General features: G+C 42.3%; 1 protein-coding gene across 1 annotated transcript in view; it reads right to left on the bottom strand.

Moving 5' to 3' along the window:
* MAPDA (N6-Methyl-AMP deaminase) overlaps positions 1 to 13,385 on the bottom strand; it is a 34,186-nt gene that overhangs the window by 17,062 nt on the left and 3,739 nt on the right. The window contains exons 5-7 of the mRNA XM_089652349.1: positions 9,525 to 9,606; positions 6,669 to 6,795; positions 928 to 1,008 (exon numbers count right to left, since the gene is read on the bottom strand). Of these exons, the coding sequence (XP_089508475.1) occupies positions 928 to 1,008; positions 6,669 to 6,795; positions 9,525 to 9,606 (290 nt within the window). The remainder of the gene's footprint in view (positions 1 to 927; positions 1,009 to 6,668; positions 6,796 to 9,524; positions 9,607 to 13,385) is intronic.

The raw sequence follows: 13,385 nt of genomic DNA, 5'->3' as shown, positions 1-13,385 counted from the left end.
GTAACTATGAATACAATTTGTCTTTTATGGCATTCAGTGAAAACTGTAGATCTTCACTAGGTCATTCATGCATGTATTTGGGCACAAAGAGCATGCACTCTGCTGTCCTACAACAACAATAGGAGAGCTGTTTCTGTTTGCAATACCGACCACTGGATTTAGATCATGTCAACTCCTTACAAAGAGCAGTGTTTTATATAAATAAAAATGTAATGCTCTGCCTCCCAGATGCACTTGCATTCAGTCTGCTCCACTCCTTCTACTGTTTTCCGATTGCCCAGTGAATTAAATTCAAAATACTAACAACATCATACAAGGCCATTCACAACTCTGCCCCAACCTACATGACCAATCTTGTCACAAATCACCCAAACTATCTTTTCCACTCCACCCAAGACTTTCTGCCCTCTAGCTCCCTTGTCTCTTCCTCCCATGCGTGCCTCCAGGACTTCTTCAGAGCCTCTCCCATATTCTGCAATTCTCTACCGCAATCTGTTTGTCCATCTCCTACTCTTGCTACCTTTAAGCAATCCCTGAAAACTCATCTCTTCAGGAAAGCCCATCCCGACTCCACCTTATAACTGAACTTTTAATTATTCCATCAGCTCATCCCTCAAAATTATTACCCTTTCCACTATTTATCCTTCCATATTAGATTGTAAGCTTACATGAGCAGGGCCTTCCTAACCACATTATAGTGTATTGCAACTGTATTGTTTCCCTTTATATTTTAATGTGCTGCATAAACTACATAAATCTTGTTTAAAATAATATTAATAGCAACCCTGAACTGATCCCACTTTATATCCACTAATGAGCAAAATAATTAGCAAAATTACATGATTCTTCCCATATCAGACAGTTCTCCATGGCAAGATTAGCAAATATAATTCATATTATTCTTCTGATTCTGTCATCCCTTCGTACCTCTGATAAATGAAGAGCCAATTTCAGGCCAGAATTCTTAGCTTCCACGAGAGCTTCCATGAAGTCTTTTCCATGTCCAACCTGTAAACAATCATAATATTCAGTAAATAGGCAGAAAAAAATGTTATCTCACATTCATAATATGTGAAGCATTAGCAGCATCTGTACCCATATACTACACCTTCCAATTCAGTGACTGTACTTAGTGGACTCCACTCATTAGTCAAAGTCATCTACCGATACAAAATGATCAGTCTGCAATTGCTTCCAAACCTAGGTATCTTACAGACCTCAGAATAACCGTACTGAATGGGGTTGAGTTAATAAAGGCAAATAGGATGTTGACTTTGTAAGGGAAGATGCACTATGCAAATTTTACCCGATTTACTAAACACTGGGATCATTTCACTTGCAAAGAATACCCAATCACATCTAAGGAAAATAAAAAACAGCATTTTTGCTTGCATGTGATAGGATGATAGGCATCAGCAGGACTTCACCACATTCACTAAGCTCTGGGAAAATGTCCTTGCAAATCGAACAGTTTGCCTTTAGCAAATCAATCCCAAAGTGTCTAGTAAAGATTTACATTGGATCTTACTGATTTATGCTCGCTGCTGATTCCCTAAAGAACTCATAAACACTGCCAGGTAAACTTCTACTAGGGCAGGGGTCTCAAAACTTTTTAAACAAAGGGCCAGTTTACTGTCCTTCAAGTGTTGGGGGGGGGGGGAAGGTGGTCAGAATGTGGCCAGTGGCAGTAGAAAATGCCCCAGTGTGAGTGGCAGTCAAAACAATTACATAGCTCCTGTGGTCAGTAGTGGAAGAAATAGTGCCTCATTGTTGGTGTCAGTGGAAGGAATGATGCCTCGTTGTTAGTGTCAGTAGAAGAATAGGAATAGATACCAATACACCCCTGCCCGAAGACCCCCACAACCACCGCCCAGGGTTGGGTCTGGTATGGTTCAGGAGGAGGGGGGTGCTTGCTTGTCCCCCCCTTTCCTGGCCTGAAAGGCTGTATGCTCAGTTAAGGGTCTGATATGGATTTTTAGGTGGGACCCTAACGCCATTTTTTCTTAAATTTTGGCATGGGGTTCTCCTCAAAATCCATATGGATTTGGCAGGGGGACCCACAACTTTTTTCTTTTATTCTGGTGTGGGGTTCCCCTAAAATCCATTTCAGACCCGAAGGGCCTAGTGGGGGGGGGGGGGGGGGTTAACCCACACACTGTTTTTACTCTCAAATTTTAATTGCCATTTCTTTTGTTTAAACTCAGCAGACAGCTGATGAGTGATCCGTTGTCAGAGACACTCCCAAAAATGCATTTTTTGCTCCTAGAAGCGGAAGCTTGAAAAATGCATTAGCCTACAATAGTGTAAATGAAAACATAGGATAACACTACTTTCTTTTATGGGCCAATCAGCTTCCATGGTTTACTGTCAAAGCTTCATTGAACAAGCTGAAGTTAGAAGCTGATTGGCTACCATGCACAGCTGCACCAGTTTTTGCACTCTCCAGTTTTAGTAAATCATCCCCATTGTGTCTAGGACCGACTATGTGAGCTAAGTTCATGTGACAGATCGATGTGCGAGTTCATGTTTACAGCAATGGACAGCCGTGTCTCCCGTCAGCTTGGATAGGCTTCCTGGCCTTGGATCTAGGCAAAATTCTGGGCTCCCATCCGCAGATATCCACAATATACTTACCCCACCACTGCCAATATTGTCATGTGAATGAGGCCTAAGGGCTGGCTCAAGAAAGAGGCCCTGTCCCCGAGTGAGGTTAGCATGCTGGCATTGGTAGCAAATTATTGGATGCAAGCTGCAGAGTCAATAAATTACGAAGTAACAAGTCTATCCTTATGTGAGACATTCAACCCAGAAGAAGTGCCCTGGACTCGGAGCATTGCCTGGAATGTGACTCTAAAAATGGCCAGATTACCAAAGAAATGTGTATATAAAATCTCAGAGTTTATTTTCCAAGAACATGAATGTCCCTCCTTATGTTCAAATTCCATACATTTGTATTTACAAAACATACCCTTTCTTAACCTATGTTCACACTATTGTAGACCAAGATTCCTGCACCCGCAACCAGCCTGCAAACTGTGGGCTAGTGTGAACCCAGCCTCACTCAGGAAGAGAAATACATTCATCTTTTCACAATCCCTGACCACATCAAAACCTATTTGGATGGGGGAGATTAAGTTGATGGTATCCCTAGCATGGAGATGAAGTTGATGGTATCCCTAGCATGGAGATGAAGTTGATGGTATCCCTAGCATGGAGATGAAGTTGATGGTATCCCTAGCATGGAGATGAAGTTGATGGTATCCCTAGCATGGAGATGAAGTTGATGGTATCCTTAGCATGGAGATGAAGTTGATGGTATCCTTAGCATGGAGATGAAGTTGATGGTATCCCTAGCATGGAGATGAAGTTGATGGTATCCCTAGCATGGAGATGAAGTTGATGGTATCCCTAGCATGGAGATGAAGTTGATGGTATCCTTAGCATGGAGATGAAGTTGATGGTATCCTTAGCATGGAGATGAAGTTGATGGTATCCTTAGCATGGAGATGAAGTTGATGGTATCCTTAGCATGGAGATGAAGTTGATGGTATCCTTAGCATGGAGATTAAGTTGATGGTATCCCTAGCATGGAGATGAAGTTGATGGTATCCTTAGCATGGAGATGAAGTTGATGGTATCCCTAGCATGGAGATGAAGTTGATGGTATCCCTAGCATGGAGATGAAGTTGATGGTATCCCTAGCATGGAGATGAAGTTGATGGTATCCTTAGCATGGAGATGAAGTTGATGGTATCCTTAGCATGGAGATGAAGTTGATGGTATCCTTAGCATGGAGATGAAGTTGATGGTATCCTTAGCATGGAGATGAAGTTGATGGTATCCTTAGCATGGAGATGAAGTTGATGGTATCCTTAGCATGGAGATGAAGTTGATGGTATCCCTAGCATGGAGATGAAGTTGATGGTATCCCTAGCATGGAGATGAAGTTGATGGTATCCTTAGCATGGAGATGAAGTTGATGGTATCCCTTACATGTATTTCCCTTAAACAAACTGTTTTTTATTTTTAATAAACCATTTGTTTACCCCTGTTTTTCTTTCTTTGTTGCATATCAGTGCTGTTGATCTCCTGCAGCCTATTTGCAGCAAATTCTTCTGTACTCGAGCAATGATTGTAAGGCATTTCTCAGGGAGTCTTTCCTGACAGTGACAACAAGGGACAATATCTGTATGGTCATATATAGTCTCCATCAGAGGTACATGTGACAGAGTGACAACGCAGCAGCAAATCAAGAGAGGGATGGAGCGTTGTTACCCTATAACAGAAACTGCCTGAACCTAGACCGTCATGGCAGGATTTTAACGAAAGCTGCAAACGTTACATTATTCAAACAATTTTTCAAAAGATATCAATATAAAAGCTTACATGAGATTTTAGTGACCGGGTTTACATATACTGTATGCATGCTGTAACATTTGGGGGATCACATCTGAGAAACACTGCGTGTCATATCCATATTATTTTAGATGAGCATTTTTTTTAAAATCTTTGTGAATGCCAAACATCCAACACTCAGCGGATCAGACAGAGTTCACATGTATTCATAAACAACTGCAGCACGAGGTAGGTTACATAAACCCAGAAATGGTGTTTGTTTCTCCATATTATCTCACTAATCCTATATTCCAAGAACAGATGGTACATAGGAGATAAGGCTCTTTTTTGTCATGAAGGCTGCAGATGACACCAGGCCACATATGAGAGGCCTCCTCAAGGTTATTGCTTCATCCAAATAGCACAGTGTGTACATTTAGAGGAAAATAGAGGGATCACATCTCCTTCACATGAAAACATTCACTACAGCAAGGATTTACATTTCATATATGTAGTTTATCATTTTTCATTTGTTAGGAGTTAAATTGTATGTTAAGCCAATTATTTTTCTAGTTTTAGACAGCGCGGGTAGAGATTAGAACTCCTTTTGGCTTTTCACAGCTATCCAAGTCTTGGTTAGAGAGATTTCCCCTCACTTCCTGTCTTGCTGAACAGTTTAATCAGACAGGAAATGAGGGGAAATCTGCAACAGGGACATGGGCAGAAATAAAAATTTGAATACTGTTCTAACTTTTCCCTACTGTAGTAAAGAAAAACATTTTATTTCTGTTTGTGCCTCTGATACTAAATTCCTCCCCACTTTCTGTCTAGTGAAAACATTGTCAAGAGTAAAGGAAGTGAGGGGAAATCTCTTTAACAGAGCCCTATGTAGCATTAAAAAAAAGACATTAAAAAACACTTCCTCACTCTATCCAAAACTAAAGAAAAAAAATTTGACTGGATATACACTTTAACTGCTTACCTTCCGCTGCATATCTAAAATTGGAAGTTTGTTTCTGCAGGGTCCTTTATAAACACGCAGAAATAACCATTGGGCAGCCAGTGCGCCTATTAATGTTTGACTGTGCATAGAGCAGATCCAAGCAGCTCTGTACCTTGGGATCACTATGAATGGTCATAGAGAGACCAATCACAAATGTAAAAAGTGTAGAGTTAACTTGTGTGAGCCTCACACTTCCTCTTACAATGGAAGAAGGGAGCAAACAGGAACTAATGAAGTGTATTGGTTCCAGATAACAGCACAGATCATCGGCAGCAGCAGATTCCAGTAATTTTTTAACCCTTTCACTATCCACCACCACACATCTGATCTCCATACTATCTCTTCTGTTACTTGTATAAAAACCCTTCACTTTCCTTATCTTGCACATCTAAACAATAACATCCTCATCTCCATTCTTCCACAGTAATTGCTCTGCGCAATAACATCCTCATCTCCATTCTTCCACAGTAATTTCCCTGTACATTAACCCCTTTACCTCTTCCTCCCTCTGTATATGACCTCTATGTGTTGTATCTAGTGCACCTTTACCAAGCTCCATGGTTTAATCCCCTCAATACCAGCATGTTTCTTCATCTCCAAAAAAGTGCGTAAAAAAAGATCACCTTGGGGTGTCTATTTACCAAAAAGGGTTCATTTTTGGGGTGCTCATACTTTCCAAGTATTTTTATTTGATATGTTTTATGACTGAAAGTAATAAATTCTAGTAGCTATAGGAGAAATATTTCTGTTTTCCACATTGATGTAAACCTATTCTAGGGGGGCCATCATGCCCTTTTGCATAGGATTTTATCTACAACAACAAAAAAAAAAAGATTGCATTCCTTTGCCCTCCAACACCCTTTGTGTCCTCCATACTCCAGGCGACTGCCTTTGATACCGTGCACTCGTCACAACTCTGATAGGACTATAGACTATGTGTTTTTTTTTTGCAAGCCTTCCAAAAACAACTGTTGACAAAGACAAAGGCCAAAAGAAAAATGTAAAATGTTTCTCACTTATCCACAAGAGACAGCAAATAAATCACAGTATAAATTAAAAAAATATCTACAACATTTTTCATCAGTATGCAAAATGTCACATAGATAGAACCACTACCAGGGGCGGACTGATCATTTGGAAACTCGAGCACTGCCCGAGGGCCCTGGTCAGTAGGGGGCCCCATAAGATGCCCCTGGTACCTTTTTCATAGGCTTTTTTTAGTTTGGGCAAGGACACAGGGGCCCCATGATCCCCTATTGCCCGGGGGCCCCATGAGTTGTCAGTCCGCCCCTGACCACTACTAATTAAGGAATGTATTTGCTGAACTCACTGTTGGGTCTCCGCTGAGGTCCAAACCTAGAACCTGATCATTGGTGGCATAAAAATATTCTTCTGCAAGCTTGACAGTCTCTTTTGCAACTGTTGGACCCCCTCTTCTGTCAATGGCCAACAAGAACCTGAAATGCAGCCAGGTTAAAAGGCGAAAACATTTACCAACATGTGTCTAATTTCAACACTCCTATCTTTCTTTTATAAATACATGATCTATATACAGTATGTACTTATTTAACAGTGGGAAATGAAAATGTACAGACACATTTATTTTTTTAATTAAAAAGAGTTTTTATTTGTACTGAATTGGCCATAAAGTAACAACATCAATGCTGACAAAGACATGCACCTATGTTGTATACATTCAGCCAAAAGGCAAAGATATAACAAGGTCCCTGTAATATAGCATGCATAGAAGTAATGTATCACATAGACAAATTGCAAGTTATCTAATTGCTGATGACAAATTCAAGCGGAACTTCATCAAAATTGTTTCACTTTTACGACTTGTCTCCCTCTCCTTTACCACTTTTGGCTAAATTTTTTTTTCTTGAGGAGTAGGTACCTGGTTCTGTCAGGTACTTGCTCCCACTCCTGCCCAGATCGCCTAGCCCTAGATGATCCAAGCAGAAGTTCACGAGCTGCGGGACCGTTCACAAAGTGCAGTCACGCGTGAGCAGTGGATAGCTTGCAATGAAGCTGCAAAGAGTCACAGCCGACATCCCTTGTAAACATGCTGGCACCAGGGACCTGAAGACCAGCGAAGAACCAGCCAGGGTCAGGACAGCACTGGATCTCAGGACAGGTAAGTGTAATTTTATTAAAAGTAAGCAGCTACAGTATTTGTAGCTGCTGACTGTTAATTTTTTTTTTTGTGGGGGGGTCACTGAAGATCCTCTGTGAGAGAGCTAATCAAAAACATTTACAGTAATAAGAGCAAAATAATATAGAAAAGCCAATATAACTAGAGTAGGATCAGCTGGGCATATATGAAAAAACAAAAAAAATCAAATATAGGAATATTGGAAACTTAGTAGCACAACAGGTCACAAAAATGTCACTGCAGCTTCTGTACATCGAACTTAAAGGATAAGTTCACCTTTGGAACATGTTTTTAGGGTGGAACATGTAACATGTTCCCATAGCTGCAGCCACGCCCATTGCCCCCTCCCTCTGACAGATAGTACTGGGAAGTTTGCCTGTACTATCTGTCAGACTTGAAAACAGCGTGGCAGGGCGTGGCGTTGCCCACACAGCCGCCTCACTCATTCACAGAGTTCTGTGAATGAGTGCCTACAAGTCCCGACTGCCTTAGTGGCTGTCGGCTTGTAGTTTTCAATGAACTACCACAGTGCTGTAGAGCGCCATGGTAGTTCATTGATTCTTCCTGTCAGTATATCTGCTTGACTGTACATCCCATACGGCAAGCAGATATTCTGACAGGTCTGCAGGAGACCTGCATGGCATCAGCAATCTGCTGATCGCTGGTGCAATGCTTTCCAGGCTCCTTTCGACAAAAATAATAAATGCACATTTTTTTACCTGCAAAAAATGTGCCTTCATTATTTTTATCCAGAAAAGTGAACTTATCCTTTAAACCCATATTGTAGGAGTCACTGTTCACAAGTATAAGCTGTGTATAGCAAGTAAAAGATTCTGCTGCCACATACTCCAAGTCTTTAGAATTCTTTTTTCGGCCAACCTGTGGTCGCCAGGCACCCTTTAATCTGATTTCTCTTCTAGTGATTTTGCCATTTCACTGTCACACAACCATATCCTATGTAGTACATAAGCAAAAACCGCATAGATACACAAATAAGCACATGCCTATGTCATATCTGCAAAACACCCCAACTTTGAAGAGACAGCCTTGTCTCAGCCACTTGAAAAACAGGGTTTAAAAATGTAATTTGTGGATATATTGGGATATATATCAAACTTTACTCTCTCAATCAACATTAACTATTTTTAACCTCTTCCCGCCAACGTAGTGCATATATGCAGCCTCTCAGCGGGTGGGTTTTCCTCTTGGTGGGTGGGCTTTAACATCCAGAGGCTGCATATATGCACACGAAAATGAACACCTCTGTGCTGAGAACGTGCGCCCTGTGCGCTCCCAGTGCAGACACCGGTGGGGACCGGAAAGCTCCCAAAGCATACTAGCGATTGAGAACTTTCTGGTCATGTGACCACTTTGACAGTCAATCACAGTGGTCACATGACCAAAATGCCCGCCTCCTGACATTTAAAAGCTCTTAAAGGGCTGGGAGGTGGCAGGGGGAAGGGGTTAATCCTTATGATGCTAGTATTAGCAAATAGATAGGAAGGTATATTAAATTTACTTGTTTTAAACCTTGGGTATTTTTTTAAATTTATTCAGTTGCTTTCAGTTTCCTGGCCTAGGCCGAAATGATGCAACACGTAACAAGGAGTCTTCATGGATCATTTTTTTCTTTCATCAAGAGGAGGGGCTTTCTCAGCTAGACACTCCCTCCTGATTGCATGCCTGAGCTAAGGGCAGATGGATTCCAGAATATATAGGCTACATTAATTATCTACTCAAGATGCCACAGCTAGAAATGCTAGGGGGTGTTTTCAAAGGGATTTCTCAACGAAGTAAAGCAAGGAAACAAGGATGAATGGGTGAATTTTCTATGAATATTAAAAAAGAATAAAACAGCATTTTTGGTTTTGTGGTGCTCACATACAGTTAAGTTCTGCTTTAACTTTATCAGAGAATGTTAATTCTTAAAATAAAAATATTAGAATATGTGTAAGGGTTTTGTTATTTATTATTAATGTAAAAAACATTGTGAATAAAGCAACTTTGCCACCAAGATACACTCAATCATACCTCACATCAATGTCCACTTCCTCCTCTTTACACTGTTTTATGCCTTCAAGCACCGTCTCAACATAAGTTCTTCTTGTCATCCCTGCAAGGTAAAGCGGTAATGATATTACATTTGTATGATAGATGGAAAAACATGATAAATGTCTCCGAATGCAAACACAGGGGTATATAAGCCAGTTGGACAACATATATACAGTACATAGAAGAGAAATTACCAAAAAATGTACTCCAAAACCAAACCTGCTCATGAAGGTCTTTTACTGATAACTGAGATTATCTACTACAGGTACAACACTACCAGTGTACGTGTTCCCCAGGAGGTACAGTTGTGTCCAAAATTATTCAACCCCCAATGCTGTAAAGGGGTTTAGGGACTATAGTGTACATTTGGAATTGTATTCAGAATCAAATCCTACAAGGACGTTGTAACTACCCAAATGCAACTAAAATGACATCAATTGTTTATGTAATACAGTAGTAAATGGTTCTTATGTGGTTTCTTCATTGCCACAATTATTCAACCCCTTAAAGACTACCACTCTGAAGAACAGAGGTTCATACAGGTGCTTTCCATCAGGTATTGAAAACACCTGTGGATGTCACCGAGCAGCAATCAAGCATAATAAGCACCAATTAGGCAGCTTTAAAATGACTGTGATACTCAGCTCCTTCTAGACATTTACTGGTGTGGTTACAAACATGGTGAAGGCAAGAGAATGGTCCAGGAAGACAAGAGAAGAGGTGATTTCTCTTCACAGGAAGGGCAATGGCTATAAGAAGATTGCAAAGATGTTAAACATACCAAGAGACACCTTAGGAAGCATCATTCGCAAATTCAAGGCAAAGGGCACTGTTGAAACGCTACCTGGTCGTGGCAGAAAGAAGATGCTGACTTCGACTGCTGTGCGCTACCTGAAGCGTAGAGTGGAGAGAAGTCCCCGTGTGACTGCTGAGGAACTGAGAAAAGATTTGTCAGATGTGGGTACAGAAGTTTCAGCCCAGACAATAAGACGCACACTGCGTAATGAAGGCCTCCGTGCCAGAACTCCCAGGCGTACCCCCTTGCTGTCTCCAAAGAATAAGAAGAGTCGACTGCAGTATGCCAAAAGCCATGTGGACAAACCACAAAAGTTGTGGGATAGTGTTCTGTGGACTGATGAAACAAAATTAGAACTGTTTGGGCCCATGGATCAACGCTATGTTTGGAGGAGGAAGAACAAGGCCTATGATGAAAAGAACACCTTGCCTACTGTGAAGCATGGTGGAGGGTCAATCATGCTTTGGGGCTGTTTTGCTTCTGCAGGTACAGGGAAGCTTCAGCGTGTGCAAGGTACCATGAATTCTCTTCAGTACCAGGAGATATTGGATGGAAACGTGATGCAGTCCGTCACACACCTGAGGCTTGGGAGACGTTGGACCTTTCAACAGGACAATGATCCCAAGCATACCTCCAAGTCCACTAGAGCATGGTTGCAGAGGAAAGGCTGGAACATTTTGGAGTGGCCATCGCAGTCACCAGACTTAAATCCGATTGAGAACCTCTGGTGGGACTTAAAGAAAGCAGTTGCAGTGCGCAAGCCTAAGAATGTGACTGAACTGGAGGCCTTTGCCCATGAAGAATGGGCGAAGATACCCGTAGATCGCTGCAAGACACTTGTGTCAAGCTATGCTTCACGTTTAAAAGCTGTTATAACTGTAAAAGGATGCTGTACTAAGTACTAAGATTGAATGTCACTTGGGGGTTGAATAAAACTGATAATGCTGTGAGCACAGAAAAGACATTTGTGGTTATTTCATTATAACTGTTATGTTATATTTGTCTGACCTACAAGTGCCTCTTTAATGTAAATGTAAGCAAGATGACTGAATGATCAAAAGCAATGTCAAACTGGCCAAAACACTCAATTTCAGTGGGGGTTGAATAATTTTGGACACAACTGTACCTCTGCCTGATTAGATGCATGCTCTCAGCATAAGGAATCAGCTAATGATACAGTATATCATAGACTTGAGATGGTTTATATAGTATGTAGCACAAGAGATAGTTTGGAAAAATATGTATGCTTACATAAGTGGTAATAAATGTGAAGGGGTGCTTAGGACAGGGCTTAAAATTTAGAGTCTAGACCTACTAGCCAGGCACAAACCTTACTCTCCACCAGTTGCCCCACCCAATCTTGCCCAGGTCCGCCTCCATCCCCACCCTGGACCATCCCCCAACCCCACCCCCAGCACTGCCCCAACCACGCCCCCTTACAGCTTATGAAATTACATTTTTCTTTAGAATAAAGAGTCCAAAATATAAAAAACTGCAATTATAACATAGCTCTATGTTAATTTAAACATAACAGCAATAGCTTAATAGCAATAGGGTGCAATAAGGCTTACAATCTAAGCCTTATTGCACCCTATTGCTATTAAGCTATTGCTGTTATGTTTAAATTGAGATAATAAAGCTATGTACTATTCCTCCCACTGACCCCAATGATGGGGCACTATTCCTCCCACTGACACCAATGATGGGGCACTATTCCTCCCACTGACACCAAGCATGGGGCACTATTCCTCCCACTGATACCAATGATGGGGTGTTATTCCTCCCACTGATACCAATGATGGGGCACTATTCCTCCCACTGACACTAATGATGGGGCACTATTCCTCCCACTGACACCAAGCGTGGGGCACTATTACTCCCACTGGCACCAATCATGGGGCACTATTCCTCCCTCTGACACCAAGCATGGGGTACTATTCCTTCCACTGACGCCAAGCATGGGGTACTATTCCTTCCACTGACACCAAGCATGGGGCACTATTCCTCCCACTGACACCAAGCATGGGGCATTGTTCCGTTTACTGATACCAGTGACAGGGTATAATTCCTCCCACTGATGCAAACGCTGATGTGTTATTCTTTCCGCTGAAACCAAAGTTAAGGCACTACTACTCCCAATTAAAATCCAGGGAACCTTGGAGTCTCCACCACCATGCAATAGTCCCACTTAATTCCTCCTACACTGAAGTGTGCACACCTCCAGCCTTAACTGAGAATCCAGGGAATCTCAGCATCTCCACCATCATACATGCTGCATGCTTCAGTGGAGGAGGAATGAAGTAGAACTATTGCATGGTGGTGGAGACACAGAGATCCTTGGACTTTCAGTTAAGAGTGGAGGTGTCCATGGACTGAAATCCAGGCATCTCAATCTCAAAGAGAGGGGTGAGGGGGGGTGAGAGAGAGAGGGGGTAAGAGAGAGAGGGAGGGGGGTCAGAGAGAGGGAGTGAGAAAGAGAGAGGGGGTGTGAGAAAGAAGGAGGGGAGTCAGAGAGAGGGGATGAGAAAGAGAGAGAGGGGGTGTGAGAGAGAGGGAGGGGAGTCAGAGAGAGGGGATGAGAAAGAGGGTGTGAGAGAGAGGGAGGGGAGTCAAAGAGAGGGGATGAGAAAGAGAGAGAGGGGGTGTGAGAGAGATGGAGGGGAGTCAAAGAGAGGGGATGAGAAAGAGAGAGAGGGGGTGTGAGAGAGAGGGAGGGGAGTCACAGGGGGGGATGTGTGTGAGAGACCCCTAGCCTGTCCCTGTCTGCAGTTCCTCCTGTGCCTCCTTGTCCCAGTACCCATCTGCTGTGTGTGATGCTCAGTACGATACCTTCCATGCCAGCAGGATGTGCATGATAGCCAGCAGCGGGCAGGGTCTGGTCTTGCTCTTGGTGAGGACAGGAGGTGCTCTACTCCTTCCAGCAAATCTATGTGATGGGGCCCTAGTATGTATGAATGTGAGTTAGGGACCTTAGACTGTGTGCCCCATGAGGGTTAGGGACTGATGTGAATGTACAATATATATGTAAAGTGCTTTGTAAATTG

The sequence above is a fragment of the Staurois parvus genome, unplaced genomic scaffold (genome assembly GCF_062004578.1).
Source record: "Staurois parvus isolate SC_StPar_1 unplaced genomic scaffold, SC_StPar_1.0 ptg000682l, whole genome shotgun sequence".
In the NCBI taxonomy this organism is placed as follows: Eukaryota; Metazoa; Chordata; class Amphibia; order Anura; family Ranidae; genus Staurois; species Staurois parvus.
The sequence above is the reverse complement of the archived record's forward strand: the minus strand, read 5'-3'. Positions and strand labels throughout refer to the sequence as shown.